At 37.2% G+C, this 27,472-nt stretch overlaps 2 protein-coding genes across 2 annotated transcripts in view; one reads left to right on the top strand and one right to left on the bottom strand.

Annotated features, from left to right (window-relative positions):
* The window catches only part of htk (AT-rich interaction domain hat-trick), a 28,688-nt gene extending 23,350 nt beyond the window's left edge, over window positions 1-5,338 (bottom strand). The window contains exons 1-5 of the mRNA XM_088266316.1: window positions 5,213-5,338; window positions 4,417-4,476; window positions 4,201-4,311; window positions 2,446-2,611; window positions 468-642 (exon numbers count right to left, since the gene is read on the bottom strand). Coding sequence (XP_088122442.1) covers window positions 468-642; window positions 2,446-2,611; window positions 4,201-4,311; window positions 4,417-4,419 — 455 coding nt within the window. The 5' untranslated portion in view covers window positions 4,420-4,476; window positions 5,213-5,338. The remainder of the gene's footprint in view (window positions 1-467; window positions 643-2,445; window positions 2,612-4,200; window positions 4,312-4,416; window positions 4,477-5,212) is intronic.
* A 1,581-nt stretch (window positions 5,339-6,919) lies between these two features.
* Prp39 (pre-mRNA processing factor 39) lies at window positions 6,920-27,099 on the top strand. Its single transcript, XM_088266373.1, has 16 exons — window positions 6,920-7,067; window positions 7,224-7,315; window positions 8,496-9,050; window positions 10,481-10,624; window positions 11,396-11,542; window positions 11,639-11,800; window positions 12,196-12,321; window positions 14,164-14,290; window positions 15,076-15,223; window positions 16,565-16,724; window positions 18,728-18,838; window positions 19,241-19,405; window positions 20,686-20,924; window positions 21,955-22,211; window positions 23,013-23,199; window positions 25,783-27,099. Exons 1-16 carry the CDS (start codon window positions 7,019-7,021, stop codon window positions 26,021-26,023), a joined length of 2,910 nt encoding a protein of 969 aa, XP_088122499.1. The 5' UTR covers window positions 6,920-7,018; the 3' UTR covers window positions 26,024-27,099.
* The last annotated feature ends 373 nt before the right edge of the window (window positions 27,100-27,472 follow it).

Raw genomic sequence — 27,472 nt, 5'->3', positions numbered from 1 at the left:
ACCAAAAACAGACTACTTATTTCGATCAAATCATTTGATACCATATATAGCTGTTTGCAATCAGAGGGTAAATAGTACTTGAACATTAAAAAAAAACATGAATACAAATAGATGATAATAAGGGAGGCAAAGGAAAAAGGGAATTTAGAGAAGGGGGTAGAGGGAAAAACTAAGGGAGGAGGTTTGATAGACATTTAGGATTCTAATGATAGATAGTAATGTCTCAGACGTTTCTTAAAAGTTATTAGAGAAGGTGCATATAGATACCGGCTCAGAATTTTTGCATTCCTCCGTAATATAATTACGTATTACATAAAAGTATTATAATATCGTGGGTGTTCTGGCAAAAAATGTTAACTCGAAAATATGCAATTTTGACTTAATGACGCAAGTTACAAAGTTTTTTAACTGTGGAGAAAAAAATTAGGAGTAAGATAAGAAGAGTGATAAATAATGGTCCAGCTTACTGAGTGCGGTTGGTCCTGCGGCCCCTCCTGCCCGTGGAGCCGATGACGGGGTTCCCGAAGTGCTCCGGGTGCGTGAGGGGCAGCTGGTCGAGGGTCTCGCTCTCCGCAAAGTGCCGCCCGCTCTTCAGGCAGAGGGCGCTCCGCCGGAGGGTGGTGATGTCCCCGTCATCGAAAACTAGACAAGAGAAAAATGTATTTTATTATTTATGTTTATATTTTATTAAAGCATATATATTTCATTATTATTTATTCACATCCAGTCATCAGACACTGGATTATTCACCTTACGGATGATATGTCCATATTATGGGTGTCTCAACTTAAGATGAAACATCTATTGTTCTACAACATTTTGAGTGTGTCCAAATACTTGTTCACAAAATCTGGATTATCTCCAATTACAGGAGTTATTTTCATATTATTTTTTGACATCTCATCAAAGATGAAGAAGAATATGGAAGTTTGGGCATTTACGGGGCTGACGACCGTCATAGGCTGGTTTAAGTGATCACTTTACACACGTGTAACATTCACCAATTCTACCCATTATTGACAACCACACTACTCAAATTCTTGGAAGTTCTATATATATGAACCAATTTAGAAACCTTGTTCTTGGATCACTAGAAATGCCCAGACTTCCATATTCTTCTTCATCTTTGAAGAGATGTCAAAAAATAATATCTATTGTTCTAAAATTAAAATATAACTTTGTTTTAAATATATTTTACAGTGATTTTAAAACAACTTAACTTTGTTTTAAATATATTTTACAGTGCTTTTAAAACAAAGTTACATTTTAATTATAAAATGGAAAATCACAAAGTTAGTGCTACAAATATAAATTATATCTATCGTTCTTTTTATATGAAAAAAGATGGAAGTCTGAGCATCTCAGGGTTTACGACCTGGCATTTGGCTGGGTTTTTTTCTTTTTTTTTCACCCTGCTCATAAATACAAGGTAAATCCACGGATAAGGGTTCTTACATATTTACTGCAGTGCTTTCAAAGATATATTGTGTGGCAAAAAAAAGAGCAGTGCAGTCAGCCGCTCCACTCCACCACGCTTTGGCTCCATATATACTGGTAACAGTTGTTCTATATCAAGGTTTTTTTTTTGGCTTGGTTAAGCAATCTCTTTATGCACTTGTGTAACATTGCCAATCTGCCGATGGTTATGCCTGTAGGAAGAGCTATCGCTATGTTGAACAATATCTCATTGGATATTGATCTGTTCCGTGTGTCTGAAGGAGTTTTCCGAGCAATATATATAATATATTGCTCGGAAAACTCCTTCAAAGCGAAAATATGCAAGAATACTATTGCTAAAGTATTATAATATATATAATACTTTAGCAATAGTATTCTTGCATATTTTCGATTTTAATTTATTTTAATGTTTACGCTTAAAAATTTTTAGTTTGTAATGTATATGTTAATAATAATAATAATAAAACCCTTATCCGCACCCCAATGGTACATAGGGCACTGCATCATATAAACGCAGTGTTATCTTGATCGTTAACATATGAAGGAAAGGTGATCAGCCCTCCGCTTCAGGTACCAGTCCAGGGTAATATTAAATAAATATTACAGTGTAAAATTACTAATATTTATTTTCACCCCCCTGGGAATCGAACCCGGGACCTCCAGCATGGTAGCTTAACACGCTAACCATTACACCACGGAGGCGGACAATGTATATGTTAATTGAAAATAAATAAATTGAATTGAAATTTAATTGAATTGAACATTCATAATTCTGTCCATTATTATTATCTATTCATATTGCATGAATTTTTGCATGGATTTTTGGCACTGAGCTAAACTGATAACACAGACAGACCAAATCGAAGACGCGACTGGAGCCTTGCTACACTGAGCACTTAGAAATGCCCGGGTCGCATGAAGTGGCGGCAGAAGGCAATCTTTCTTTTGTTTATCGTTGAAATGATTCCATTTCTATTTTGGACTCACCAACAGTGTACTGACTGCAGTCTTGGATCTTGGTGATGGTGGCCTCCACCATCTCCTTCTTGTCCTGTCGCACTTCCACGGTGTTCCCGACACGGAGTGTCCCCTTCAGCACTTCGTCCGTCACCGTGGTCGTAGAGCCGGAGTTCGGGCCATTCTTGAAACTTATCTGAGATTAAAACACACCATTGAATTAATATTTTTTTAGCCATTAACGCATCATAATAAAAACAGAAAGCAACAAAAATATGAATGATGGTAATATCTAAAGTTTAACTTGATGTTAGTTTTCAAATTAACATGTACTATCAAAGGGATTAATCTAATTTGATATTTAACCATATAAAGTCACTTCCGGTACGTGGAATATTGAGGATGAGTATCATAGTTGAAGAACAAGCTAGCACAGTGGTTCTCAACCTGGGTTCGATCGAACCCCAGGGGTTCGGTGACTCAGTCTCCCGGGTTCGGCGGAGGTCAAAACACACACCAACTTACTATTCGATATTATGAAAAAAGATAAGACTTACAATATATTCATTTATCCAATATATATATATAGTATATTATCTGAAAGGAATATATCAAATATTATGAAAAATTAAATGACATACGATATATTCATTTCTCCAATAAGTTTAGTGTATTATTTGAAAGGAATATTTCAATCTAGCAATATTTTATTCCAATTAAGGGTTCGGTGAACGCGCATATGAAACTGGTGGGGTTCGGTATCTCCAACACGGTTAAGAACCACTGAGCTAGTACACCCATGATACCAGCTTTACCCACAAGGAAGGGACGATGGTCCCAAGAGTTAACAATTAATATGGCAGTAGAACACTTCAATATATAGTTCCGAGCATTTTTAATTTGTTGCCGTGGTAAGAGGTCAAAATAAAATATGGAACAAAGACAAAATAAAGGAATGGGTAAATGATCAACAGTTAATACTTTGAAAATTGTAAAAAAGTTTTTATTTATAATTTTTATTTTTTTGTGTGTATATTATGTTAAAATATGTCAAAATAAAATAAAAAAAACTTATGTTAAAAGAACTCCACTGACAAGACACATAAGTGTGGTGACTGACCGGAGCCATTTCGTCGTAACGTAACATGTTACGATGCGAGCATTCAGGCATTCAGGCAGTCAATACAGCGAGCCGAGCGTTCCATCCATAGTTTTGGATGCTCGCTGATGCTCGCCACGAGCGATGTTACGACGTTACGTTGTGAAGAAATGCTCCGGTCAGTCACCACCCTAAGGCAGCTTGGTGGGACGCTTAAAAAATATATATATTGTTTATTAATTTTTTAATTAATGTTTATATGTATATGTATAGTTAACAAATAAATGTTTTTGTAAAAAAAATCAATTAAATGTGCTAAAAAAATTAAAACCACAATAACAAAAATTTCATTCGTCTAGATGGGTAGACTCGGGTAGATGGGTAGATTGTTTCACATCCATTTTGTCACGTTAGACATTGTAATAAATAATGTTCTACCATGTTAGACTTTGTAATAAATAAGTATCTACCATGTCAGACATTGTAATAAATAAGTATCTACCATGTCAGACATTGTAATAAATAATGTTCTACCATGTTAGACTTTGTAATAAATAAGTATCTGCCATGTCAGACATTGTAATAAATAATGTCCTACCATGTTAGACTTTGTAACAAATTATGTTCTACCATGTTAGACTTTGTAATAAATAATGTTCTACCATGTTAGACTTTGTAATAAATACCTTGCATTTAATATTCCTAACAACTTTCTTGATTTTGGCCTCGCAGAAAGCCCCCTTGTATTTGGCACTAACATCAGTTCCAACAGAAAGGAATGGAGGATCATCTGCTTGCTAAAGGAAAATAATAAAATTGAAAAAAAAACAATATTTTAATATTCAAATAAAAACATATTTATTTTGCTATAAGGTATGGCTTTTATGTAGTCGTAGTCTTACCATAGTTATGAGGTATTTTATTAGTTGAAGACTTCGAGCAAAACTAAACACTGTTTGAACCTGAAATAAAGAAGAAAAATGCGTAAAAATAACATTATAGTCTAAGAAATATAATTAGGAACAATGTCATGTTGAAGCAAAACCTTCCACATACTCTTTACTACTCGACATCTCACTCTTAATATCGAGTTTCAGTGAAGGCTGCAGTGTTTCTACTAATTACAACATCCATTGTTTAATTTAAATCATCAATAAGAAGGCTACTAAAAAATTTCGCAACATGTGTATTTCAAAAAGGAAAATTTTAAATCAATGAAACATTGAAATGTATAACAATTGCACCAGCTAAGGTTAAAAAGTCATTTGAATTAAAGACAAATTATACTAAAAAACAAAATGTGTTAAGGATCCTTCGCTTGAGGTCATCGAAATTTATGAAAGGTTTATAACAATCTTAGTAAAATTAACATTTTGAAAAATCAAAATGCTCATTAATTATTACGTAAAACTTCGAAACAAAAAGTTTTTTGGTTTTTTGATAACCTGAATTGAAAAAACAACAGGACAGTCCGTGAAACCTTGAACTCCACAAATTACAGACCGTATAGATAATGCGAACTTATAAGATAATTTTCTGGCAAAATAACTTAGCTAAAAATAAAAACTTGCCGAGATATTTGCATAAAATACACAAAAACAGACTTGGCTGTCGTAAAAATAGAGGGATAATAATTTAATCAAGAAAACAATGACAGAACACGATCAGACGTAAATTAAAGTATTGTACAATACTTACACAAAAATAACATTAAAATGTCTCGAGAAAACTTAATACATTTAAACAGCAGAACATTTCGATATGAAAGCTTAATAAAACGATCGAGAAACGCCAAACAACCATTTTTTATTTGACTCTTACTTTAGTGTTGCCATGCGAAACCGAAATAAATTCACAAAAAATATTACCCGAAAATCAATAGAGGTCACACTACGTTGCAGATGCAACTTTCACATTCCATATTTTTCAATAAAGTATCTACCTATTGTTAATACGGTTTAAATATGGGTTGCTTGTATTATAAAGCACTAAGTACAACAAAACAATTCAATCTGAGTAAGATCTCTTATGTTGCGTAGCCAAGATATTTGTTTACATAAGAGATTGGACCGTGAAGGACATCTGAGGGAACTATTCCGGGTTGCCCGAGATAGAAAAGCTTTCGCCAGAGTGATCGTCAACGTCGGGGACCCGGTTCAAGAAGAAGAATGTATGTACAAAGCGTTATTTTAAGTATAATCTCCCAAATTTTAAAATACTCACCAAATATCCAGTGTGCGTTTTATTATTTATTTAAAAAATGATTTGAACAAAGTCTTTATGCCATAAATACCAATGCAACCATTTTTTTTATCCGAAAGGCTAATGGTTTTTGTGCATTTTTTCTGGATTATTGCAGGATCAAAAGGATACAATTTCATCCAAAAAAATAAAATGAATTTATATTTTAATGTATCCCAACTTTTATTTCTAACGACTTTTGAAACTGGTTATCGCTTAGTTAGCAAGGTAGAAGTTAATGGCACCTCTTGAGGTAAATCATTACATTCCTTGGAATGTTTTTTTTTTTTACTGAATACAAATCAAATTAAAAGTTATCTACACTACGTCATGATTTCGTTGTAGTCCCATCCGGGGTAAATTTGAAAATCGAATAAGATTTTTTTAATTTTTTGTCACACTTTACAAAATATACATTTTAGTGTACAAACAAATTACAACAGGCTTCCACGTATCGCCCATCAAGGAAACCCTGAAGGACTTAGACCCCTAGGCAGACCTCCAAAAAGGTGGAGAGATAGCCGGCAGTCAACATCCCGACAGATCCTGAGGACTGAGGATCTACAAAAAGAAGAAGAAGACTATTTAAAAAAATCAAAAGTAATGTTTTTTGATGTTGTACATTTGTTTCTTTTAGTTTTATTAGGAAATCTATTTAAAAAAAATAAATGCACATGCGTTTTTCAGCTGAAAACTTTTACGAAGCCGACGACGAAATAGTGAGTTAATTTTTTACTCTAATGCGTATTCAGTAGGGGAGGGGGGGGGGGAGATTTATTTGGGGTGAGGCCCCATGCGACCGCATTTGTTATACAATCTAGAGAAAGTTTTGCAGCTAAAATCAATAAAACAGTCCTTATAGATAGATGCTAAAAAATGTAACAAGATAAAAAGAATTTTTATAAAAATAATCCGTTTGAATATAATTAAAAATTTTAAAATGTTTCCTTCACAAAATTTAAAAATAAACTTTTTATATTTTTTAAACCTATATTTTAGAGATATATTTTGAATGCCAATATAATATTTTAATACTTACTTATATTTCCTTACTCACGAGACCAATCGCCATATCTTTGATCACCATAAACAATAAATGAAAATGATTATTATTTTAAACCATAGATCTCCCGAGGCCTCGAGTTGATTTTGCAGGTGTCGCACAAATATATTCCGTCGCGCGATATTGCGATACGTCGCGTGTGGTTTCTTGTTACGTTGTGATAAAAAATATTATTATAGGAACAACAGACAATCATAATCATGTCATCTTTTGATCAAGATGACTCCAGCAATAATGAGAATGGCTCTGGTTAGTATATTTATAATGAATCCCCCATAATTAGAAAGTTTAAATCGGGGCCTTTGCTATGGCGCGTGCTTTTGTATCGTTTAGTTATCATGACTACGATTGCTTTCGAGATTAAAAATATTGCTCCGTTATTTCAATAATCGCTTTTGTTTTCAGTTACGAGGAGGACACGTTCAGGACGACCGTCCAAGACTGCGGCTCCCTCGATTATTCCGAAATCGACTCGTAGTAAAAAAGCGAAGAAGCCGGTATGTTTTCTGAATTGAAGTTTAAAAACAAACAAAATTTACATTTATATTCTTATAAACGACATTTTGTTTTATTTATGGCATCACAAATCTGTATAAAATTATGGGCATTAAAATATTTGAATTTAAAGTGAACGAAAATACTAGAATATTTAAAATAGCAAATGTAGAACATTTTTTTTCTTTCTCCTGAAAACATTAATTAGTTTTTGCAGAATTAGGTAATTAACCCGGCTCTACACACTATGAAGGCGGGTACAAATATTCAAATATCTTAAGCTATTATGAACTATAGTATCTTTGTAATGCATATATTATACGCCATATGAATCTTAGGGTGAAGACTGACTGGAGCATTTCGTCGTATCGTAACATGTTACAATGCGATCATTCGTATAGTTAGTACAACGAGCCGAGCTGCTCGCCGCTCGTTACGAAGTCCGATGCAATTTTAAGTCAATACCAGGGTTGCCAATCTGTTAATTCTAATCTGCCAATCTGGAAATTCCCCAAACTGCGGGGAATATGTTTTTTTTTCTTCATCTGGAGTAAGCTGTAATTTATTATAATCACAGAACCAAGAATCACGTCTTCGTCGTCCGACATTTTAACTACGAATGCAAAGTTGCAAAGATTCATACAGATTTTGGGTTATTGATTCTATACAAATTTAATACAGATTTCTAGACTAATTCAGATTTTTTGGTGTCACATGTGGCAACACTGAGCACAAGGCCACAAACGAGCACTGATCGCGGTCAGTCTGCAATGCTGTAACGTCATAACGTAACATGCTCGCCGCGAGCGATGTTACGATGTTATGTTACGACGAAATGCTCCGGTCAGTCTTCACCCTTAGAGGCACATTGTACCTCAAGGCTTACAATAAATAAATATATCGTAGTCCTACAGGAGAAAGTGACCAACTAACAAAACGTGAAATGTTCAGGAGGGCCATTTAAGTCACTTTTGCTTGGCAAGAAAATAAACATCGATGCAGTTAGTCATTTTTAACTAGTCAATATATTATTAATAAGTTTAAAATTGCTTTGGGATTATTTTAAGGGCAATATTAAGCTAGCAAGATATCAAATAGTCAACAATCACGTTTTTGTAAAAAAATGTACTTGGTCACTTTCTCCTGTATGACGACGTTATAATAAATACATATTTTTTGTAGGTGTTTGAAGAATCTGAAGAAGTAGAGGAAGAAATGTCGATTATGGAGAAGTTCTATGCGCACGGGTCTGAAGAGGAAAATCCGGCCAGCGATGGAAATGAACAGCCGCTGGAGAACGATTCTCCGGAAGCCGATATCTCCCGGGCCCTCGGGGACGAGAGCAACGGAAGCATGGACGGGATGCTGAAGACCTGCTTCGAGGACAACATAATCACCACGGAAGGCCACGACCAGAGCATACCCATCGAGCCCATGGATGTCTCCATCGCCGATTCGACCGAAGACTCTTCCAATGTCCCCTTGGAGTTTGACAATATCAATCAGAGCGAGATGAACTTCATCCGCGAGAAAGGATCCTCGGATTCTGACCCGGAAGCCGAGGAACCTTCCGACGATGCGGAGGAGGTACAAGACGACACTGAGGAAGTTGTGGAATTGGAGGAACAGTCGGGAAGTTCCAACAAGATGGAAGAACCGGAACGGAATATCGAAGAACCAAAAGATCAAAAGGATAAGGAAACAGAAAAAACTAATGATAGCAAGAAAGAAATAGAGGTATGTAAAAAAAAAAAAAAAATATTTTTACGAAATATCGATCCGAAAATCTGGTGGTGTCAAAAGTCTGTGTTAGTCCTTATTTAAAGAACAGTTTATTATTAATTATGTTTTAGTTTACATTTAGTCATGAAGATGGAAGCTTAGCTTCCGAAGTAGTCATAAAAAAACTCAATTGGTATAAAAACAAGTGTTTTCTTTAATAATTTTAACATTATTAAACATTATTTTCTTCATTTTAGCCCTTCGATGCATGCCTTAAAGCAAAAGTGGTGGACTCGCATAGAATAGCTCATTTTTCAGAATGACAAGAATAAAGTTTATCTATATAAATAAAATAAAAAAATCTGGTGTTGTCAGAAGTCTGTGTAATCGAATGTATGACTAGATGTATGGATGTGAAGGAGGCGAGGAGTGTATGTCTGGACAGAAGAGTGTGGCGTTCCATCCTTTCTGCCTACCCTGCTGGAAAACCGCGTGATGGTAGTAGTAGTAGATATTGATACCCACTCTGGAAGCTTCCCTTTGTTTCGCATAGCAAATCAAGAGATCAACTTTTTCACTGTTTTTTTCTTGTTATGCGAATTACTCCTTATGTGAGGTGCTCGTTATAAGAGGTTCCACTGTATTTGGTTTTCTGATTTTTTTCATTTAGGGGTCGCCCATCTAAAATTATTTTGATCACCACATTTTCATCATGAATATCTATGTGATTTTCAACTTATTACCAAGTTTACCTCAAATATATTATGAAGCTGCACTTGAACTTCTTGTTTAAAATAATAGAAAATGATATTTCCAGATTCGATTAAAAAAAAACATTTTGATTGTGTCCAAATACTAGTTCATAAATCTGGATTATCTCCGATTAGGAGTTATTTTATTACATTATTTTTGACATCTCAACATAGATGAAGAAGAATATGGAAGTCTGGGCATTTTACATTGATGTGAATGCCCATATTTTCAAATTCTTCTTCATTTATGTTGTGATATATGTATAACATAGATAAAAATAATGTAAAATATCGTAAATAGTTTATCACGTAAGAGTAACGTTAAATGGGGTATTATACAAAATAATTAAAAATTATATACTTTTTTGACATAATGAATATGGAAGTCTGGGCATTTACAGGGCTTACGACCGTCATAGGCTTGGTTAAGTGATCACTTTACATATGTGTAACATTCACCAATTCTACCCATGATTGACAACCGCACTACTCCAAAGTCCACTTTCACTGCCAAAAGTATTTACAATGATGATAAACATGCCTGGGCCATTTTAGTTGCGTCGTCACTATTATGGTCTCATAACAATACATGTTGACTGGCAAGGGCCATCTGATTATTTCTAATATAATATAATAATATCGGTTATTACTTGTACCTCGGTTATGTAACACGCTTGTTGTCACGTCTCGCAGGAGTCAGCGCGAGATGACGATACGGAGGTCGTGTCAGAGGATGAACTTCCCCTTGTGGAGAAACCGGAGGTCAAAGATGCCGAAAATGTTTCTGATGATGAGCTCCCGGGACCCAAGCCTGCGGATTTACCCGCTGATACAGAGGTATGGCTTTCTCCCTTGATATTTGATTGATTTTTTTACATTAAAACTGAATGACGATAACTTTGTTCATAAAAATGACAAAAATAAGTATATTTCGCTTCAATAAGTATACATATCTAGCTTATATAGCGACCGTATGTAGCAGATTGCTACGTCGGGTCACCACTTATGGCGAATTGCTATTTTTGAGTTTTGGGCATATGTTGCTGTGTTTAGTGATCACATTTTTTTTAGTATAATAAGGGTATGCCAGAATAAAATTTAAAGAATGTTTTTACTCACAGTTGTTTTATTTATATAAGTGCGTACACTGAAATCAGGATAATTACAAAATACTCAATACTATAAATTTATGAATTAAATAAGCAAAATGAAAATCTAAATAAAAACGTCCGATGCTATCAACGCTGTAGGTGGCTCTCGCTGCCTTTGCCATCGGCTCGCCTCGGCGTTGGTTCCGCTCGGAAATCTCCATTAGAATTCCTCTTGTTTCGTGTCCGTCAGCGCTGCCAACTCGACGGTGTAGCTAGATCGCCTACACTTACAAACAAAAAAATTATGCTTTTATGTTTTACACTTTTCATTTTGTGTGTAATAATGTTAATATAATAAAAAAAATGTGTCAAAATTAAATAGTGTATTGTATGAACAAATAATGTCATCTTTATTAGTGGTGCAATGTGTAAATAGTTCAAAAATGTTTGCAACATCGATTATTGATTTTTGAATAAATATAATTTATTATAAGGGCCATTATGTTTCTGATGGTAGGTGGTATCTGAAGATGAACTGCCTTCATCCAAGAAAGAGACGAGCAGTCGCAAACGCAAAGTTGGGAATAATGCGGAGACAGGATACGATCCCGGATCCCCAACTTCGGAAGGAGAATCTACCCCCAAGAAATTGGCTATTGTGAAGGTAATTTGTGAATTGTGTATTTTCATCTTACGCCTTTTTTAATAATCTCAAATCTTGATTAGGAATTGATGGGTACTAATTATATAATATTTACAGGACGGGGAAGCCAAGTCCCAGTCGGGAGAAAAAAAAGCTTCGGAGGAAAAACCGGCTAAGAAAAAAGTCCTTCCCGAATTGGACAAGTATTGGAAAGCTGTGAATGACGATGCCACTGACTTTACCGGATGGACTTACCTCCTGCAATATGTAGACCAAGAGGTAAGTGCTAGAGCTGAACAATTATCCAATCAATAAGCCTCAAATTCTATTTATTTTTGTTTGCCTCTACTGTTCACTTTAAATGAAAATTACTTATTTGAATTAGATTTTTTGAAATCTTATATCCTCACTTGTTTTAGGCTTTGTTAGATTATACCAGAGGTGCCGTCTAGTGAGCACTGTTTCTATCTTGTTAGACAACTGTCTGTCAGATCGTAAGTACCAATAATAGACATGAAATATCTGATTATATTCATTTCAAATATTTTACAATTCGCTGTACATAAATAAGTTAGTCGCTCGGGCCAAACAAAAGGTGAGGATTTCGGCAAAACGTAGCTCGCGAGCGGCGGTCGTCTCCGCGAATCTCATAAGAAAGTTTAATGCGTTTTCAGAACGATGTAGAGGCGGCTCGGGAGGCCTACGACGCGTTCCTCTCTCACTATCCGTACTGTTACGGCTACTGGAGGAAGTACGCGGACTATGAGAAGCGCAAGGGAAGCAAAAAGAAGTGCCTGGAGGTCAGTCGCATCCACTCTAGAGAAAATGTTGATTATTGCATGATTATACAAACACCAAGTACCCGCTTACATTATTATTGAATTACAATGCCTTTTTGAATTATACCTTTGAATAATAACTGCCAATTTGATTGTTTTTTCCTAGTCTAAATTGGAATTGAAATTGTCTTTCCTACAGCGACCGGGAGTACGAGTAAGGGTACTCGATAAATTCAGCAGCGCCCGTGTGTCCACCGCTCGCCCGACACGCATAATGATATATTTACCTAGTATAATGAAGTATTATAATTACAAAATGTACGATTATGATATAGTTACGTGATGCAATACTTAAGTGGTTTGGTGGGACGTACGCGTCGCCCGCATCCCGCTAGCCGGGATTAGTTTTTACTATTTAGGATGTGTGGAATATGATACAATATGTATGTAGCCGTAAGTGGGTGTTGTGTGAGGAACCTTCTCGTCGCAGCAGCCGGGGGGAGGAGCCCGCCTCGTCCCGTCGCTCCTGTCCCGCTCGCCAATAACCAAAGGTGTTATGTCTAAAAAAACATTTTATATTTCAATTATATTCACAAAGGTCCTCGAATCGATGCCATTTGCCCCATCAAAGTTACCTAAACAAAATATACATTCAATAAATCAATCTGGCAAGTCGCTCTTCACCATACAGCTAAAACTGACCTTATCAAATATACACTATTCAAAAGGTTTTAATTTTTAATTTTATTAGCTAAATACCATTATTTCTTGCTTAAAATCAGTTATGACACATTTCATGTTTTGTATTGACATTTTTTTGCGGAACTACATTTGCATGGTGGAACTTTTGATGTTATCAAATGCACACTATTTGAAAGTTTTTATTTTTAATTTCACTAGCTAAATACCATTATTTCTTTCTTAAAATCTAGTGACACATTTCAAGTTTTGTATTGACATTTCTTGATGGAACTGCATTTTATATAATAAAATCAAATAATACGATTTGGCTTTTTGCACTTTTATTTTATTTAATCAGTGCCAGGGTTTCGTCATTACCAACATCATCAGACTGGCGATGTCGGTAACAATGAAACCCTGTCACTAGTCAAATAAAAAATAAGTGAAATAAGGTAAATTATATAGTTCTAGTTTTATCATAAATGACATCGTAAAGTTCATCTCATTCTCTCTCAAAGGTTAACGTAGCGTGGAATACTCTTTTTTTTATCACAATCATTAGTATTTAATTTGTTTTAGAGATATAGATTGCCATAGTTCTCAATTAATTTTGGTTACTTTTTTTGTTTTTTTTTCTTTATTTTAAATTCTTTTGCCTCATACAAACATGACATAAATTGAAATACAAAAAAAATATGAATAGAATATAAATACAAAAAAAGATCCCACAAAGGCATGGCCTGTGTGTGGGTATACAATATAATTTAGGTCATAGTAAAGGGTATAAGGGTATAGTTATTATAAGTAGAACTAGAATAATAGTGTTAATATAAAATACAAAAAATACTTGACTATCAGAAAACAAAAATTATTACTATTATAATTTTTTTTTCAAATAAAATTTTAAACTTGAAAACCTAAAAAATATGAAAAAGTAAAAAGTAATAAAGTAAAGTAACTTGATTTCGGTTGTATGTATGGTGAAGAAATATACGCTTATCAACAGAACGGTATGTTCATATCAAATGGCATCATTCTAAGGCTTTTTGCATATTCTAAAATAAAATAATGAATACAATAATTTACATGCAAGTGGTAGCATGGCATATTACATAGTATGTGTCCGGTATATGGTTTGCGTGCGGGGATAATGCGCTGACGCCACGCTGTGTTTGTGCGAAGGTCCTGGAGCGCGGGCTGCGCGGGATTCCGCTCTCGGTGGACCTGTGGATCCACTTCATCAACCACGTGAAGGCCACCAAGGCCGACGAGCACGACTGCATCAGGCAGCAGTACGAACGAGCTATCGGTGAGTCATTCATTTGGAGTCATTCCTATTTTTTAAGAAAATAATAACCGTCTCATATAACATAACTAGCACACCATAAGTGAACCTTTATTCCACTTTGATTTTTTTGACCGGTTAACTGCCAAAAGCGTCTTAAGACGCATAATTTTCTGTGAACGGAGCGCCGCTCATACAAAAATTACATCTTAAGACGCGCCGTTTTAAATGGGCTTTCAGTAAAGAAAATCAATTATTTTAAATGTACAAATATATTGAACGCATAGTGATATCTATTGAGAATATTTTTGCATACTTAGAATTGTAACAGAATTTGTTTTTACCACTTTATACATAAATTAAAGAGTTGTCCAAACTGGTAGGTTTACCAGTGCGAGCAATCTAGTGGGTTTGCTTATTTGTTTAGGTACCTACTCATGACTGAGAAACGAGTCACCACAAAATGTGATTTTATTTTATTTTATAAAGGAATGACCCGCAAAACGTCTATTTTAGATGCTTGTTTGCAGGTAGGATAGGGAAGGTAAGTGTGAAAAATACATCACAAACACCCAGACGAATTGAAAATAAATCTTTCTTGAATTCATTTTGCAATTGGCGGGAATCGAACCCGCGATGTCAATTTCGCAGTTGAGCGTCTACCCAACTACGGCACGGCGCCTGTCTGTGTAATTATAAAACTGATGAGAGTAGATCTTGATTTATCTCATTGAGTAAATCAATCTCACCGTTGGCCGTCTAAAGCTGAGTTCTAAGGAGAATAAATATAAATCCCCCTTGTCTTGCAGCCGCTTGCGGTTTGGAGTTCCGCTCGGACCGCCTGTGGGAGTCCTTCATCAAGTGGGAGACGGAGCACGGCACGCTGGTGAAGGTCACCTCGCTGTACGACAAGCTGCTAACAACGCCCACCCTCGGATACACTTCGCACTTTGACAAGTGAGTACAAACACCACCAGCAATTTTTATTTTTTATTTTTTTTAAACAGAAATATTTGTGTGTTTTATTATTAACCGGATCCACGCGGCTCGCATAAGCGTATGTGTTTTTACAAGACATGCCCCATACACGGCTGACATAAGCGTTTGTGTTTTCACTTTGCTCCAAGTTTCAAACCTCAGTTCAACTTGGAGGGATTTTTTTATGGTGTGGAACTTTGGATAAAATAATACGTCAATCCTCGGCCTTATGACATCTGTTGAAATATCTGACTAATAATTTGTAACATCACAAGGATAAATAAAACAACAGATCCCTGATTTTTCTTGCGGTCGGTAATTAGTCCGCCCCATAATCATGCCCTATATCTGTCTCACTCTCGACGCTACGCATCGCCAGTGGGTAAGAGTGACACACGATGCGTGCTTTGATTTATTTATGTTACGATCTAATTTGTTTATATTACGATATATTTCAAGAATAATGTGACACACGTGTATTATAGAGTACCAAAAAGGCACAATGAATCCCATTGAACGTTTTTGTTTAGGAAAATAAATCGTTTCATAACTAAATACATGATAAAAGTAATCATTTAAAAAACGGCGAAATACAGCCGAAATACAGCCGCGCACGAGCGTCTCTTAGGAACAAAGTTAACGCGTTTAAAAGGTTAGTAAAAATACTTCAATTTCATACTATTTCTGTGAGCCTAAGCGGCTCATTATTAGAAATAGTTATCAAATTGTGGTAGAGTGGGTTCGAACCGAGAAACTCTGACTCAAGAGTCCGCGACACTAACCACGGGACCACAACCCGACACAATTAATAATGCAGTCCATTTCCAGAAATTTTCAGAAAAAAAATGTAAAATATCACAAATAGTTTATTACGTAAGAGAAACGTTAAATGGGATATTATAAAAAATAATTAAAAGTCAAATACATTTTTGACATCTCCACATAGATGAAGAAGAATACGGTAGTCTGGGTATTTACAGAGCTTATGACCGTCATGGGCAAGGTTAAGTGATCTCTTTACACATGTGTAACACCACTCAAATTTTTGGCATAACTTCTAGATATATTGATCAAACTCGTGACGCAGTACTTGTGAGTCCACAACATTCTTCTTCATCTATGTTGAGATGTCGAAAATGTTAAAAATAACTCCTAAGCAGAGATAATCTAGATTTGTGAAGAAGTATTTGGATACACTCAAAATGTTGTAAAATAAATTTATAATATTTTTTTATAAAAAAATATTAATCCCTTTTTGGGCATTTTGTTTGCTTTGTTTTGACATTCTCTAAATAGTGATATGTTTTTTTGTTTTTGCAGTTTCCAAGAACACATATTGAACAATCCGGCCAACCTATGCGTGTCTACCGAAGAGTTTGTGCGTCTGAGGGGAGAAGTTCGTTCAGAAATGAAGAATGATCCGCCGCTAGACTCCGATCCCGATATCCCACCCGGAGAGGAGGAGTCTGATGATCATATTGTGAGTAAAATTGCAAATACAATTGCCAGTATTAATGGAAATCCAGAATAATATTTTGAATGCTGGATAAATATCAACTTGACAGCCATAAGTATATATTTTTTTAACATGGCAACACTGATCAGTTAATAGTTCAGCTCATATATGTAAGTCTATACTAATGTTTGGAAATCCAGAATAATATTTTGAATGCTGGATAAATATCAACTCGACAGCCACAAGTATATATTTTTAACATGGTAACACTGATCAGTTATTAGTTCAGCTCATATATGTAAGTCTATACTAATGTTTATAGAAAGAAAATAATAACTGTCGCATATGACATAACTAGCACACCATAAGTGAACCTTTATTCCATTTCGGTTGATTTTTTTTGTCATTGGATTGATCATTTAATTAAGTACCTATCTGTAAAAAAAATTACCATCTATATAGTTGGTCATTGAAACTGTTTTTTAGTGATGGCAATTAATTACTTGGAGAATTATCATTATATTGGTAGCCTTTTTTGTTTTCCATTTTTCACTACAGCTGAGCAGGCAGAGAACTTACTAGTAAATGACATGTCGCTCACTCCTTTCAAGAACGTCATAAATCAAAATACTTGATTTTTCAGGAGAACGTTTTTAAAGTTTAAAAATATAATACAATGTATTAAAAATAAATATCAAGCCACTTATTGAACTTTTTACTGTACAACAGATCTTTTTAGATAAAACCTGAAGATTTTTTCTCCACTTGAAAAATATTTCGTATATTTAAAAAAATAATTAAACAATACCTTTTCTTCAAAATGCAAAAACAACACTTTCTGCCCTGTAGCGGGTAAATATTAAGTTAAAAATATGCCTCTTTTTCTAGGATATAGTACATTTTCTGGGTATTTCGTAAACAAACACAACTGAAATTTGACGAATTTCGATTTATGACGTTCTTGAAAGGAGTGAGCGATGTGTGTTGGAGTATTTGATTTGAGTATGCTTAAAACTAGCATGTTTAAGTGTACCTATAATTTCTATTGCGTACAGACAGTTCTTAACAGAAGTGTGTTTTTAACGCCTGCAGACAGCTAACCACGGGATTTGATAATTATGTACATACAGTTAAGACCTTAACAAAGAAATTGGTACATAATATTTATATACAAACATTAAACATATAATTCCATCTTTTCTGCCTTTGAAATGAGTACTGCGCAGAAGGTAAAAATACCCAGTCCTTAAGCATCAATCGACCAAACGAGTAGAAATACCTTTCCTATGCTAGTAAAAATTAATGGATCTCTGTCAGACGGGAGGAATATCTAATTTAACATACTCAACAATATAAAGGATTGTATTAGACTCGTTTTGTGTTTATAACAGCCGATGTAATTAATATTTTCATTCATCATTTTCTTTTGGAAAATTCGCCTTTGAAAAAATGTTATTTTCGTAAGTTGGCAATGAATGGTGTCACAGAAACGATGGAGTTATTTTTATGTTGGCATCATTGCTAAATTATTGGCAGCTCTATTTGTTGATGTCTATGGTCCACCCTCCCACCCCCCCTCCCCTCATATTTGTATAACACAAATGGCAGTGTAGTGGTAAACAAACAATCCATACTACTACATAAACCAAAGACAATAAACCATATGACGTCATAAATCGTTCGATGACGGAAATTTGATGACGTATGGAGATATGTTTTTAATGAATAAAACGAAAAACGTATGGAGATACGTTTTTCGTTTTATTAAAATATCTAAAGTTTAAACCTTAATATCTCCCTTAGTTCCCTACAGATTTCAATAAGAATGTTATCGATAGTCTTGTGATTTCTCGTATGAATTTATTAGCCAATAATCCAACATCGTGACAGAAGCCTATTGCCACTGCCTTTGGAAAATTTCACAACCGATTTGAAATGCGGTGATTTTGTTGACGTGATTACAATCTGTATGATGATTTTGCGGTGATTTTATTGACATGATAACAATCTGTATGATGATATTTCAGCGTTCTGAGGAGGAGGGCGCTGCCATCAAGGAGCGCATAGTTTCAATACGCCGCAAGGTCCACAAGTTGACCATCGAGCAGGTGGCTCAGAGGTGGAACTTTGAAGAAGGGGTAAGTGTCCAAACAGAAAAACCCACACATGCACTAATGGTCGCTTTTATCCTCCTCGTAACAAATTATTTCAATGTGTATAGTCTCTTCTTCAAACCATCATCCGCACCCAATGGTGCATAGGGCACTGCATGGTACAAAAGCAGTGCAATCTTTCTGCCAAGTAGAGGGTAAATATTAAGATAAAAATATGCCACTTTTGCTGGGATATAATACATTTTCTGGGCATTCCGAAAAGATGCACAACTGAAAATTGACGATTTTTGATAAATGACATTGTTGAAAGGAGCGAGCGATATGTAACATTTTAACTCTTCTCGCAACATCATCCGAGCCTTCGTAACTTTGATATGAGGCGATTTGCCAGTTATCTGATTGTGTGGATGTCCTTCGTGTTGCCAGATCAAGCGGCCGTACTTCCACGTGAAGCCGCTGGAGCGCTGCCAGCTGAAGAACTGGAAGGCGTACCTGGAGTGGGAGGAGCAGCAGCAGGACAGGACCCGCACGCTGGTCCTGTACGAGCGCTGCCTCATCGCCTGCGCCCTCTACGAGGACTTCTGGCTCCGGGTGAGGCTCGCCAATCCATCACTTCTTACCATTACCATATCATGTATTTAAAAAATATATATTTGAGGCCGTAAACGCAAAAGTGGCCTAACCATCAAGTTTTCATATCCTGACTTACCTACTATGTATAAGTTATTTAAAACATGCTAAAATCAATGCAAAACTGGCCTATCCTTGTTACAATCAATTTTCAATCGATGATCAAATCATCTATAATATAATTTGTGTCTCTTCAAGCCCCTTAGCCGCCCTGATAGTGCATAGGGCACTGCATCATATAAACGCAGTGTTGTCTTGTTAGTTAACACATGAAGGAAAGGCGATCAGCTCTCTACTTCAGGTACCACCAGTCCAGGGTAATGTTGAATAAATATTAGAGTGAAAAATCACTTATATTTATTTTACCCCATCTGGGAATGGAATCCAGTACGGTAGCCGAGCGTGCTGACCATTATTATACTACAGAGGCAGAATTTATGTACATGGATTTAAATTTCATGAATATACAAACCACATTATTTTCACACTGTGTTTCTCAAACCTAAGCCACTTTTGCGCTGACGGCCTCTGTAACCGACATTACGCACGCTATGCCACTGGGGGGCCCGTCATCTGTGGTACAGCTATGGCTCTGCCGTTGTAAGGGGCGAGCGGCTCACCGCAGCCCAGTCCGGTCGGTCGCAAGGAGCCGAACAATATCCACTGGCCCTGAAAAGGGCCTCCGACTTGGGTATCGGTCTAATGGATACCAGACTGAGGTACGGAGAGCAGGATCACAGGGAGATCGCACTGACTCGTGTGTTCAAACGTACTCACTAGCCTTGAGAAAGGCTTTCCAACGGTCCGTTGTTGGTGCAGTGAGACGGCGAGTCAGGCGAAGTCCAGCGGCGAATTCTTGAGGCGAAAGAGCGACAGGAATGGAGAAATACAAAGACCGAGTTGGTTTTCACACTGATTTATTTGCAAATTTGGTTTCTACAGCCGGTACGGTTTCATACCGATCCCCAAAAACGATACAACAGATACAATACAATGGATTCAATATGTTATATCAATTAAGATTTGTGACATAGTTAATTTATTTGTCTTATTTGTCTCATATTTTCTAGACACCTCCTTTGTTTTCCCAATTACACTCTTACAATTTTTGGGGTCCATCTTGAGGGGTCTTGTCTTGCAATATGTCCCGCCCATTGCCACGCGACCCATGATATCCTCTATTTTGGTTCTATGCCTTCTCTACATCCCTCCTATAAATAAGTGTCTCTCTTCATCTCCAGCTGGTGCAGTACCTGGAGCGCTGCACGGCGACGGAGACGGAGGAGGGCGAGCGCGCGGCGCTGGTGGCGCGCACGCGGGACGTGCTGGAGCGCGCGTGCACCATCCACCATGTGGAGCGGCCCGCGCTGCACACGCACTGGGCCGCCTTCGAGGAGCGCCACGGCCAGCCCTCCAAGGCGGCCGACATCCTGGAGCGCCTCGACAAGGCCTGCCCCAACCTCATACAGGTCGCCTGCAGGTAGCCACTCCACATTATACGCTTCCTTTATGCTATTCCACATTATACGCTTCCTTTATGACCTACTCTATATTATACGCTTCCTTTATGACATGCTCCACATTGAGATCAATGCTTTACTGATAATATACACCTAATTCTGCAAGAAAAAGCTGTTTTATGCAATCTCAAGTAATGTGTTTTTATTATTTGTATCAATAGTGACACATTTTTTCACTACCTCGTGTTTAGCTACCGTGCTGGATGTCCCAGGTTCGATTCCCAGGGGGGGGGGGTGAAAGTAAATATTAGTACACTTACTGGTACTTTTACACTCTAATATTTGTTATTTTATACCCTGGACTGGTCCCTGAAGCGCAGGAGTGAACACCTTTCATCGTATTGACACAGTATTATCTTGTAATCAAGATAATACTGTGTCAATACGATGCAGTACCCTATGCACCATTGGGTGTGGATAAGGGTAAGAAGAAGCCCGGCTGTCCAAACTTAAAACACAGTAAGGGACTTTTTTTTTTTGGTACGTATTTTTTTGCATTTATGGACTTTTGTAGATTCTACTTAGTCCAAAAATGCAAAAAAAACGTACTACAGAAAAATTGTCCCTTACTGTGTTTTGAGTTTGGACAGCCAAGCTGTTATAATATCGTGTCGGGTTGTGGTTCCGTGGTTAGTGTCGCGGACACTTGAGTCAGAGTTTCTGGGTTCGAACCTACTCTACTGAAATAATATTTTTGTAAATAATAAAAATACAAATATTTATATTTTTAAATTAAAATAATGCTTAAGTTATCCAATTAAAATTCATATATGGACGATTTCGATCCCCCTGTTAGATTCAGCTAGGTGAATACCACAAAACGACCCTCGTGTACTTTTATTGGCAAATATTCAAGTAGTTAAATTGTTGTTTCCAGACGCATCAACCTGGAGATTTCGATCCCCCCGTTAGATCCCGCTAGGTGAATACCACAATACGACCCTTGTGTGCTTTTATTGGGAAATATTTAAGGAGTTGCGTTGTTTCCAGACGCATCAACCTGGAGCGGCGTCGCGGCGACCTGGACAAGTGCAGCGCCCTGTATGAGCAGTACACGGCGGCGGCCAAGGGGCGCGCGGCGGGCTCCGCGCTTGCCGTCAAGCACGCGCGCTTCCTGCAGCGCGTGCGGCGCGACGCCCCCGGAGCCACGCGCGTGCTTCGCGCCCAGCTGGCGCGGGACCCCGCCTGCCCGCGCCTCTACCTCAACCTGGCCGACGTGGCGCTGCCCAACCTCAAGGAGGCCGTCGGTCAGTGAAAACTTAAACTACTACACTATGTTAACTGAAACTATTACACCAAGGGTGATTAACCGGCGGCCCGCGGAGCAAATCACACATTTTTTCCTTTAGTGTACACAAAACCACCAAGAGAACATTCCATCGTGCGTAGTTCCTATCATATCCCATATATGTGAATATTTCACTATCCTGACAATTTCAGTAGTTAAGACGTTGGACTTAAGTCCAAAGTAATAGAAGAGTAACAAGAACTGGGAATTTTTTAAGACAGATGTACTATTTTTTCGTGAAATTTAAAATAAAGCAAACATGCCTAATATGCAATAATTCTGTTTCTATCTTGAAAAAGTATAGTATTAAAGGCTAGAACACGCAAATAAGTTAAAATAGCACCTAATAAAGTAACTAATAAATATCTTGTTTGCTTTTTTGTTTTACGGCGAAATGAGATAATTGGTAGGATATCACATTTCTAAAATCTGGCACGGCTACTGAAAATGTTGGCCACCCATGTACTACACTATGACAGGCACCATGGCATAGTTGGGTAGACGATCCACTGCGAAGCAGGCATTGCGGGTTCGATTCCCGCCAATTGCAAAATAAGTTCAAGAAAGATTTATTTTAAATTGGTCTTGGGTGTTTGTGGTGTATTTTTCACATTTACCTTCCCTTTCCTTACTATAAGACTTTTGTTGGGTATTGGATTTCTTCACAATGGTGGAATAATAGATAAGTAGTGATGTTGCCCTACATGGAAATGTGTCGCATCGGAGTGGAAATAGTTAAGTTATTTCCGGCTTTGTTCAGGCTTCATGGACGAGTTCCTGGCGGTGGAGGGCATCGACGCGGAGAACCGCGTGATGTTCCTGCAGCGCAAGGCGGAGCTGCTGGAGGAGCTGGGCGACGACGCTGGGGAGGCGCAGGACGCCCTGACGCAGTACCAGACCCTCGCCAAGCAGCTGCACAAGAAGAAGAACAAGGACAAGAACTCCGGGTAAGAGGATGCTTCCCGGAAAGGGGGAACCATATTCATTTTACTTATTAGTTAGGTCCTGTAACTTTGGAGGAATATTACATATAACATATTAACCTTTTTTTTGTGTGTAATTTATTTAATTTTATTTGTTCGGGAATTGTACAGCTTACATATAAAAAAAAATTATATAATAAACAATAGTTACATTAACAATAATAAACATTACATTAACAAAAATAGTTACGTTAAAAAACAAAGCCAATTAAACAATTCCACCTTTCTGGGAGTATGGTATGGTATTCACAAAAATATTATTTAAATCTTACAAATTTTGTCACGACGAGGCGCGGTAAATGGGCAACTGAAGGTAGGCCAGGTCGCTCCGGTGGCTTGGGACGAAAGAGAATCTACCTTGCGTTGTCACTACTTTTGAAGGCGTGGTGACATCACACTGCTCGCTATTGCCCTGTTCGCGATTGCGCGAGGCACGCACCACAGTAGTATGTGTACTACAGCGCGAATTTCGCTTAAACGAGTATGGTAGTATGTGTACTACGTTGAAAATTAGTATTTTTTTGTGTTAATTGACGGTTTGTAAGCCCTAGATAATAGTACTACTTTTCTTTAGATAAAATGTGGAAATCGTAAGTAATATTTTCTTTTTTTCAATTCAAACCCTTATCCGCACCCCAATGGTGCATAGGGCACTGCATTATATAAACACAGTGTTATCTTGATCGTTAACACACGAAGGAAAGGTGATCAGCCCTCCGCTTTAGGTACCAGTCCAGGGTAATATTGTGTAAATATTAGAGTGAAAAAATCACTTATATTTATTTGACCCCCTGGGAATCGAACCCGGGACCTCCAGAATGGTAGCCGACCGTGCTGACCATTACACTAGGAGGCGGACAATATTTTCTTAACCATTTTTAAAACATTTCTTCTCATAATCCACCCATTTAATGAAAAAAAAAATTTTTTTTCTTAAAACTCACTCATAGAACGGATACAATTAAATTACTCACTCCCGGAAAGGTTAAGTTTTTTAAATTTATAAAAATCTATAATTTCATTTATAAGTTGGCTACTTATTTCATCATTGCGCATATGTTCGTGTTGATATATTTTCAAATGCCACTCCTTTTCGTTCCCGCCGCATGCGTTAAGTCAATTATATGCGTGGTTGTCATAGATACCTGAAAGTTAACCCTTTTCCCCATTTGCCTGTACCAAATACTGGACAAAAAATGAGCCTTTGCAGATTTATACTTTGGCGGAGAAACAGTTCAAACTGATTTTCTGAGAACTAAAAATATCAGGCTATTATAATTTTAATTGAAAGAGTATCAACATCAAAGCAATCAACATTTTTTTGTTTTGTTGGTATTTGTGGCTCAGATAACGGCGAGTTACAAGGTACGATATATGATATTTATTGTAACTGCAGACAGGTGATAGAATTCCATTTGAAATTTTTTGGGTAATATATCCAAAATTAAACAAGGTTATTGGATTGAATTCTACTTTTATTTACATAAACATGTATGATAATATGATGTAAATAAAAGTAGAATTCAATCCAATAACCTTGTTTAATTTTGGATATATTACCCAAAAATTTACGATATATGATTTCAATACAAATATGAACTGGGGTATTTTTTCATAATTTTTTTAAAATTCTTTTGCATTTCCCAAAGTATATTAATTACAAGTACATAAACATATATAATATAATACAAAAAAAATCCCACAAAGGCATAGCCTGTGTGTGGGTATACATTTTATTTTAGGTTATAATAAAGGGCACTGGTGAGAATAAAATACTAACTAACCATCACGCTGCTTCACCGCAGGGGTAGGCAGAGGAATCGAACGCCACACCACTCTGTCTGGGTATACATTTTATTTTAGGTTATAATAAAGGGCACTGGTGAGAATAAAATACTAACTAACCATCACGCTGCTTCACCGCAGGGGTAGGCAGAGGAATCGAACGCCACACCACTCTGTCTTTGCAAACATTCTTCGCCTCTTCTACATTCATGCATCTCCTCATACATACCTGACGATTATTACAACTCCTGTCCCGGCTGCTTTCAAGTATTTGACATACCTGATTGTGCCAGGTTTTCCTCGGTCTTCCTCTGCTTCTTTTTCCAACTACATTCGCCTCATAAATTTGTTTAACCGTTCTTTCCTCACTCATACGTTCCACATGTCCAAACCATCTCAACACACCTTTCTTAATTTTATCGATAATACTTATCTCAGCCTTGCATTCTTTCCTTATTTCATCATTCGAACATCTATCAAACATCGTTTTGCCACACATTCGTCTGAGGGATCGCATTTCGACTGCATTCAGTCTGCTTTCATCCTTCTTTTGCCAACTCCATGCTTCGCTTCCATACATAAGGGTTGGAACCAGAACTCCATCGTATCAGAAATAAAATTAGATTAAAAGTGCTGATATAAACTACAAATATTTGATTCGAACAGGAAACAAAACAATAAAAAAGGTACCCCGTTTTGGATCCTGCGTAATTTTTGGGTGATCAGAACGGGAAAGGTTAATCTGAATTTGTTCTCCTCCAGCGACAACAGCAGCTCCAGCAAGAAGAAGAGTGAGGTCCAGGCGGCGCCCCCGCTGCCCCCCAGCAACCCGGGCGCGGGGCAGCAGTACGGCGCGGCCGTGCAGGGCGGGGGCGGCGGCGGGGGGCAGGCGCCCCCGCAGTACGAGGGCTACGCGCAGCAGCCCTACGCGCAGTGGGGCGCGCCATACCACCACCCCCCGCAATACCACAACCCCTGGAACCCCTACCCCAACTACTACTAACAACACCCGCCCCGCTATATTCCATCCCATCCCATTTAAATACGGCACTTACAGAAATGATTCCTAACCTAAAAATGTCAACTATGAAAAAAAAAATTACTGTAAGAAATTATAATATCGCAAAATAGCCTTTATAGTCTTCTGTTCTAAACCTTTTATCCGCACCCAATGGTGCATAGGGCACTGCATCGTTTTGACAGTGTTATTTTGATCGTTACTTTCATGAAGGCAAGGTGATCACTTCTGCGCTTCAGGGACTAGTCCAGGGTAATATTAAGTAAATATTTGAGTGTAAAATCACTAATATTCATTTTCACCCCCCCCCCCTGGAAATCGAACTTGGGACCTTCAGCACGGTAGCTTAACATGCTATCCATTGCACCACGGAGGCGGACAGACTCTTCAGAGTATCTAGTGGAAAATAAGTAATTTATTGACTGATTTGACAATCGCTTTGCGGTAATATCTATCCATTTTTAATTTAAATTTCACCCGGTAAATACAACTTTTTCTTAAAATCCATTGCAATACACGTGTTTCAATCATTTTCAACGTTTCAATTCGCTCATACGGTATTTGAAAATGATTCGGAATGAAGTCTTTTAAACTTATTTCATAAATTGGAGTTGTTGTTATTACTTGCCTCAACTTACGATGTACATATTCAGCAAAAGGATTTTTATTCCATCTAAGCTGGTTTGTGTGATGATCGGGTAGGATGGTCGGTTGTGGTCTATTCGTGGGAACATTTCTGCATTTGGCTAAATGTTGAGGAAAATCAATGTTGGTGCCTTTTAATTTGATCCCTATGGCTACAGACAACGTAAAATTAAAAGGCACTCTTTCCGTGCGAGGTGAACTCCTGTGGACCATAAAGATGAATATAGATCCAATTCAAATTAACTGATACAGTTCATTCATTCAAACCCTTATCCGCTCCCAAATGGTGCATAGGGCACTGCATCATATAAACGCAGTGTTTGTTGATCGTTGTTAACACATGAAGGAAAGGTGATCAGCCCTCCGCTTCAGGTACCAGTCCAGGGTAATATTGAATAAATATTAGAGTGAAAAAACCACTTTTATACATTTGACCCCCCTTAGGAATCGAACCCGGGACCTCCAGAACGGTAGCCAAGCTTGCTGACCATTACACTACGGAGGCGAACAAAACTGAAATAGTAAAAGGTCTAATTTGCGTTGCTTTGCTTGATTGGCTACTTGTTTAAACTGCTGTACGTTATAGAATATTTTCAATCAATTAAAAGAATCAATCACTTAAACCAGCCTATGACGGTCGTAAGCCCCGTAAATGCCCAGACTTCCATATTCTTCTTCATCTTTGATGAGATGTCAAAAAATAATAAATTAAAAGAAACCTTTTCGGCCCCTTTTTCTCGCTGCGTATGCGATGAACAGAGTAAAATAATAAATAAGTATCTAATTTGG

The sequence above is a fragment of the Brachycentrus maculatus genome, unplaced genomic scaffold (genome assembly GCF_059751285.1).
Source record: "Brachycentrus maculatus isolate JH-2025_06_01 unplaced genomic scaffold, ASM5975128v1 h1tg000266l, whole genome shotgun sequence".
Taxonomy (NCBI): Eukaryota; Metazoa; Arthropoda; class Insecta; order Trichoptera; family Brachycentridae; genus Brachycentrus; species Brachycentrus maculatus.
This window is presented reverse-complemented; position numbering and strand designations above follow the sequence as displayed.